This window comes from Giraffa tippelskirchi, chromosome 6 (assembly GCF_054371585.1).
Source record: "Giraffa tippelskirchi isolate mGirTip1 chromosome 6, T2T-mGirTip1v1.2.pri, whole genome shotgun sequence".
NCBI lineage: Eukaryota > Metazoa > Chordata > Mammalia > Artiodactyla > Giraffidae > Giraffa > Giraffa tippelskirchi.
The window spans coordinates 116,423,620-116,430,751 of NC_137280.1; the positions used below are offsets into that span (position 1 = coordinate 116,423,620).

Genomic DNA, 7,132 nt, shown 5'->3' on the forward strand with positions numbered 1-7,132 from the left:
CACCCCAGGTCTCAGGGAGCCTCCTTCCTGGGGCTGGAGACTGTATCAGCATTCTTTGGCTGAAAATGACGAAGAAAAGTGGCTTAAGCAAAGAAGGGACGTTATTGGCCCTCTGAACTGAAATGGTGTGCAGTTATGGACTTCAGGCATAGCTGGATCCAGGCGCCCACCATATTGCCAGGTATTTGATTCCTCCTCCTTTGCTCCATTCTGAGAAAGAGGCAAGGTTCTGTGATCTGCACCAGATCAGGTGCCTGGTGCCAGTGGTGGCCCTTGATGCCCACCACCCTCCTGAGAGTAGGAAAGTGTTGGACTTTCCCGGATGGAAAGAGAGTGTTGATGCCTCCTTCATTTGCATCCTGGCCTGAGTTGGTGATGGACAGGGAAGCTGGGTGTGCTGCAGTCCATGGGGTCACAGAGTCAGACACGACTGAGCGACTGAACTGAGCTGAACTGAGCACTAGGATGCTCCAGGTGCAAACAACAGACCATTCTGATCAAATCGATGTCACAAAGTTGTGTATGACACTAACAAGGAATACTAAAGGGGTGGGTCTGACCCAAAGGAAAGCCTGGTTCAAAATTGGGAAAGGAGTACGTCAAGGCTGTGTGTTGTCACCCTGCTTAACTTATATGCAGAGTACATCATGGGAAATGCCGAGCTGGATGCTGCACAAGCTGGAATCAAGATTGCCAGGAAAAATATCAATAACCTCAGATATGCAGATGACACCACCCTTATGGCAGAAAGGGAAGAGGAAATAAAGAGCCTTTTGATGAAGGTAAAAGAGGAGAGTGTAAAAGCTGGCTTAAAACTCAGATAATGGCATCGTATCACTGCTCCCATCATTTCATGGTGAGTAGATGGGAAAACAATGGAAACAGTGACAGACTTTATTTTCCTGGGCTCCAAAATCGCTGCAGATGGTGACTGCATCCATGACATTAAAAGATGCTTGCTCCTTGGAAGAAAAACTATAACAAACCTAGACAGCATATTAAAAAGCAGAGACATTGCTTTGCCTACAAAGTAGGCAGTCCTACTTTGATTAGTCCGTCTAATCAAGCTATGGTTTTTCCAGTAGTCATGTATGGATGTGAGAGTTGGACTGTAAAGAAGGCTGAATGCCAAAGAATTTATGCTTTTGAACTGTGGTGTTGAGAAAACTCTTGAGAGTCCCTTGGACTTCAAAGAAATCAAATCAGTCAATCCTAAAGGACATCAACCCTGAATATTCATTGGAAGGACTGATGCTGAAGCTCCAATACTTTGGCTACCTGATGCGAAGAGCCGACTCTTTAGAAAAGACCCTGATGCTGGGGAAGATTGAAGGCAGGAGGAGAAGGGGATAACAGAGGATGAGATGGCTGGATGGCATCACTGACTCAATGGACATGAGTTTGAGCAAACTCTGAGAGATGGTGAAGGACAGGGAAGCCTGGTGTGCTGCAGTCCATGGGGTCTCAAAGAGTCGAGACAACTGAGCGACTGAAAGACAATGACCTCATTGTGGTTGGGGCTGCCCTGGGGAAGAGGCAGTGGTTCGAGACCTCAAGGAAGATGGAAGGAACGTGGCAGAGAGCATTTCCAGTGGGAAGCCAGCATGGAGAGAGGTGGGGAAGGAGGGGGTCCTCTTGAATCTTGTTTTATCTTTAGGGGCAGCCTGAGGCACAGTGGCCACAGTGCACACTCATGAACACACATACGCATGTGCACAGCCATACATGTTACACAACACTTGTACTCACACAGTTACACACAGGCACAGGGTGCACACATGGAAACAAACACACACAGATGTGCAAGTACATGCATGCTAACACATACACACTCACATGTTTATGCCCACGCTGTGACACGTGTGCACACACGGCTACACTCTCATGTGCACGTGGCTACACTAACATTCACACAGTATGCACAGAGGCAACAGCACACAGTTACACATGTGCCCAGGGAGCCCATAGCTATGTGCATGGACACATACATCACACACACACACACACACACACACACCAGCTGCCCACCCATGAAGTGGCTGGTGGGAAAGAGGCAAGACGGTGCCCAGTTGCCCTGGCAACATATCCTGGAACCCGACCAGGCCCGGTGGGTGCAGCTCCTCTGGCGGGCTATCAGCAGGTGGGGGTGCTCAGGACTCCAGCCTGCACAAAGCCCCCTGGTGACGATGAGGCCCTGAGGATCTGGGCCCCACCAGGATAAGGCAAGAGGAAAGGACCAGGGATCGGGGCAGGTGGCAGCGCCCTGTACTGGGGATCTATGCCAGGGAGCAGTGTTAGGGGAGACACAACTCAGCCCTGGGGTCTGTCATGTCCCTGTCCTCCTGCCCTATTCTGGTTTCTCCCCCTGTGATGGGGAGGGAGGCATCCTGGCAGGGCTTTTGCAAGGTTTGCATTGTTGGCAGTATACAACAGGAGGTCAACATATCCCTCTCGGCCGACGGATTGGAGGCTCCAAGGCGTCTATTCTCCCTGTAGCCCACTCTGCCTGGTAGGGCCATCCAGTCCCAACTGGGTGCCACAACCAGAGCAGGGGGCCCAGGCTGGATGCCGGTACAGGCTCTGAAGAGGAAGAGATGACAAGGACACAGAACAGCACAGGGCCACCCCAGGACTGGGCTGGGGCCCCATTCTGGAGCAGCCTTACTGTATCCTCTGGTCTGTGGCTCAGACACCCCATCCTTCCTAACTCTGTCCCCAGCATGATGAAAGGACTCTGTCCTGGTTCCCTGAGCCCTGGCACCCTATCATAAAAACCTGGCATGGTCCTTGCTTGGACACAGCTACCCACCCCTCACCCCCAGAGCAGTCGCTGAGCAGGAAGCACCCAGCCCTGCCAAATGAATCAATGAAGGCACAGTTGGCCTGCTTCCAAGCCCTGGGCCTCAGTTTCCCCATCTGTCAAATGGAGAAAATGCAACCCATGCCAGCCGCAGCTCCAACATTCTTGAAGGCTGAGCAGTCCTGGGCTGCAGACCTGCTCTGGTCCTGAAGCACTGCCTGCCCCCCAGGGCAAGCACTGCTGAGTTCTCAAGCACTGCTGTCTCCCAGGTCAAGGACACCACTTCCCAAGGGGATGGGGAAGGCGAGGTCGACCCAAGTGGGAAAAGCTGGTGGTTCCTCAAGGGGGAGCAGGGGGAAGGGCTGGGACACTCGGGCCTCCCCTGTTAGCTCCCTGGTTCCCCAGCAACCTTGCAAGAGTCCAGAGACCAGGCAGGTCAGGCCACAGCTTTCCACATGCTGTCAGTAGGTTCCCTGAGACTGGAGATGGCCTTTCAGGGAGATAAATCTGCGGGCCCTGGAGCTGGGGACAGACAGGACCTCAAATGGCTTGTGAGCTGAAATGGGAAGGGGAACACATAGCAGAGAGAGCCAGGAAGGCTTCCTGGAGGAGGTGCCACATCAACTAGAGTCTGAAAGCAGGTGAGTGGGGGATGGGGGATGGGGGTAGGAGGCATTCCAGGCAGAGAGAACAAGATATGGGAAGGCACAGACGTGAACAGCTTGGAGCCAGCCTCCCCAGCTGCCCTCTGTCCCCAAGTGGACAGAGCACAGAAGGGGCGGCCCTGGCATCTCTCTTGACTGTGGTTGCAGGGAGGGTGCGGGTTCACGTCTAGGCTGAGGATGTGACCAGGCTGTCTCAGGTGGGTGATCAGACGGCTGGTCTCTGCAACTGTGAGGGGGATGTTCACGGCTTCAGGGGGTAAGAGCGCTGCCTGCACGTGGGTTTCCTTATAACAGGGCATGAGGGTCCCTGGGGACATTGCCCTGCTGCAGTCCCACTTCTGTGCTGCCCCCACAAGCAGGAGAGCCCCTGTGGATCTGAAAGGGCGGGGAGGCCTTCGCAGATCTTGAAGGTTCCTGCCACCCTCCCTGGAATTCAAGGCAAAATTCCTCTCTTGTTATTAAACAGCAAAGCCAGCAGAGTTCCACCCCCACATCCCCAAAACACCTTTATTGCACTAAAAACAGCATTTATAAACAAACACTTGGGGGAGGATGTCTTCAAGATGTACCCACAATCAACTTCAAACACAGAGATATCAAACAGTGCAGGGGCCCAGAAAATGAGGGTACCCAGGGGTAAAGCAGGGGGTGGGAGCAGTTGGGGTCAGAGAAGGGGGCAGCAAGTCTGAGCATCTAAGTCCATGCGGGGCTTACTGTTCACCTTCTCTGCCCACAGGCCTGGCTTGGGTGGTCCCCAGGACCAGAAAGCCTGAGGGGCAGGCTGAGGACAGAGGCCAGAGGGTGCGCAGCCAGGGACCCCAGTGCCAGGGGCCTTCAGTCTCAGGCTCAAGGGCATGGGTATGTCTCACCAGGTGTGCAGAGGGAATGTGTGCTTCCCCTCCAGCCCCGGTTCCTTCACCCCTCTCCCAGGGTAATTTGGAAACCCAGAGCTGTGGAGGGGGGACAACTTCTGGACTGGGAGGGGCACCCCAGGATCCCCACAGACCAGCCTGGTCCATCCTCGCCCAGCAGGCAGCCCAGGAGGCCCTGCTTCAGACTATGTCGTTTCTGTTTGGCTGAGCCGGAAACTTCCACAAAAATCAGCTGAGGACACACATACTAACAGGACAGTTAAGCCCATGCAGCTGTGTTAGCAACATGAAAAGCCACAAGCAGAGTCTCCCTAGCCACCCCTTGTCCCACCCACCCTAGCCAGAACCTATGTACACCTGTGGAGAAAAGCGGAAGCCGTCTGTCCCTGAGCAGCACTTCCTGGGTCCAGCTGCTGAGGAGGATGCTCGGGGTGGGGGTCGAAGACAGGGAGGAGCAGGGGCCACCAGCTGGTGCTGCTCTCTGGGCACGATCTGAGCTAGCCTTCCAGAGGTTGAAGGCCCAGCAGGGCCGCAGGGCAGGAGAAGAGAAGGTGATGGAGGGCTGTCCCACTCGAGGGGCAGAGCCATCATTCTTGTTCTCCTCTTCTGGGACTTCCTCCTCAGCTGCCTGTCTTTGCCGGGAAGTGGCTCTCAGACGGGGTGGCACCCTCCTCCCTCTGACCAGCTCTCACCTCCGGAGCCTGAGAGGACTGAGGGCTGCCCAGAGACCGCCTAACCCAGGAGGGGGTCCTTCCACAGCCCCATGGGGCCCCACACTGGGCCTGGCACCCCTCTCTAGGGGGTGTCCGGCGGGCCTGGGGCAGGACACTCGTGCCGCAGAGAAGACCTGGCTGGTCCTCAGGACCCGCAGCCTCTGGGTCTGTGGTCGGCCTCTGTTGCTTCCCGGCCCAGGTTCCAGAACTCCAGAAGCAGTGAGCAGCGGCAGTGGGGGCATGAAACTTGGGGTATAGAGGGACTTAGCCCGGCAAGCTGGCTCTTTCTTTTCCCCAGCAGCCTTCTCTCTTCTCCTGTATTAAAAATAACCCCTGGAAAAGAGCATGACCCAGGACACCCCCAAAAGGGGCCGCAGCATCAGGGCTCACTTGCAGGGTCCGGAAAGGGGCGAGGCCCCCCTGCCGGACCCAGGAGGGGGCGTGGCCGTGGCCTCCCCTGCAGGACCCGGGAGAGGGCGGGGTCTCCGCGGCCCACGGGAGGCGGGGGGCCTCTACAAGAAGGGCAGAAGGGAGGTCAGGGGCAGCTCCTTTTCCCCGAGCAGCGTGTCCCGCTTGAGGCTGCTGCCCTTGTTCACCACCTTGATCCTGAGCGCCAGCTTCCGCACGCTGGCCGGACCCAGGCCGTCGAAGAAGAAGTCCTCGTTGAACACTGGGTGGCGGCTGTTCTTGACGATGGTGCTGCGCTGCTTCTGCAGCTTGCCCGGCACGAGGCACAGGCCCACACAGCAGTTGATGCTGCGGGCGTCGCACAGCCGGTCGTAGAGGCCCTCGGCCGCCAGCAGGCGCACGCGCAGGCGGGCCTGGGCCGCCTCGTACTCGGCCAGCAGGCGCACGCTGCCCCGCGGGCCCATGCGCACAGCGTGCTCCGCGCGGGACACCGGGCCAGATTCGGGGCCGGGCTCTGGGGTGGCCCTGCGGGGCAGGCGGCGCCGGGCCCCGGGGCTGGTGTCTGGCGTGCTGTCGTCGGCCGACAGGGAGCCATGGCGGCCCACAGAGTGCTTGAGCTGGCTCACCTTGGCCTGGCTGTCCTGGGCGAAGCCTTTGAGCAGCGACACGGAGCGCGAGAGCAGGGGGGAGCCGAAGGGTGAGGACTCGGCCGAGGACCCCGTGTCGCTCTCCCCACCGCTGACGCAGCGGCCAGGGCTCATGAGGGCGCCGCCGGCCTCCCTGGGTGCCCCGTCCCCCCCATTGCCCTTGACGCCCCCTCGACGGCGCCGGGTGCCCGGGGAGCCCACCTGGGCTAGAGCCCCGTGCTCGCTGTGGAACAGGGACTCCTTGCGCCGCGTGTGGGGGCTCTCGGCCAGCGTGGCAAAGCCGTAGGACGTCTGCGCCTTGGGCACCGAGGGCAGGGACATGGCCCCCTGGGCCTGGGGGTCGGCGTTGGTGGCAGTCTCCTCGGCCGGCCAGTCCTCCGCGCTCTCGATCTGGATCACGTGCCGGGTGGCCGCCTTCAGTAGGCTCTTGCTCTCGGCAGCCAGCTTGGCGGGCAGCCGAGGGCTCCGGGGGGTGCGGCGGGGCGCGGCGGAGGCCAGGTTCTGCTCCGAGGTCGAGGGCCCCAGCTCGGCCTGCGCTTCGGGCTCGGCGGGGCCGGCGGGCAGCTTGGGGGGTATAAAGAAGTCCGGGATCTTGTCCGGCGTGAGCACGTTGCTGTACAGGGGCCCCTTGGCGGCCTTGTCCCCGCCCTCGCCCCCCGCAGCTCCATTCTCCCCCGATCCCCGAAACCTCTCCAAGAACCACATGTTGGTCTTCTTCATTGGGGCACAGGCAGGAGCCAGGGGGGATCTGCGAAGCCTGGGAAGAGAAGCGAGGGTCGGAAGCGGCAGGCCCCCCTGCACCCGGGGGCTGGAAGCAGGGCTCGCGGCACCTGCCTGGGGAGCCCTGTGGGAGCCAGCGGGGTGACGAGGCGCTGCGGCCCAGCACGGGGGCGGGGTGGGCTCGCCCCTCGTCTACCTTCCCAGGAGGAATCGCGCTTAACTTCCAGGCACCGAAGCCGGGCCTGGGAGGTGGGGGCGGCGCTGACTCCAGGGAAGCCCCCAGGGGACAGCGGCTCCATTCTTGCCC

General features: G+C 59.1%; 1 protein-coding gene across 1 annotated transcript; it reads right to left on the reverse strand.

Moving 5' to 3' along the window:
* Positions 1-5,562: 5,562 nt before the first annotated feature.
* Positions 5,563-6,825, reverse strand: C2CD4C (C2 calcium dependent domain containing 4C). The gene has a single exon (XM_081502280.1). The coding sequence runs from the start codon at positions 6,823-6,825 to the stop codon at positions 5,563-5,565; it is 1,263 nt and encodes a 420-aa protein (XP_081358406.1).
* Between the last annotated feature and the right edge of the window lie 307 nt (positions 6,826-7,132).

Bases quoted from the DNA above. Each gene is read 5' to 3' on its own strand.
- C2CD4C (XM_081502280.1), bottom strand. From the start codon at position 6,825: ATGAAGAAGACCAACATGTGGTTCTTGGAGAGGTTTCGGGGATCGGGG.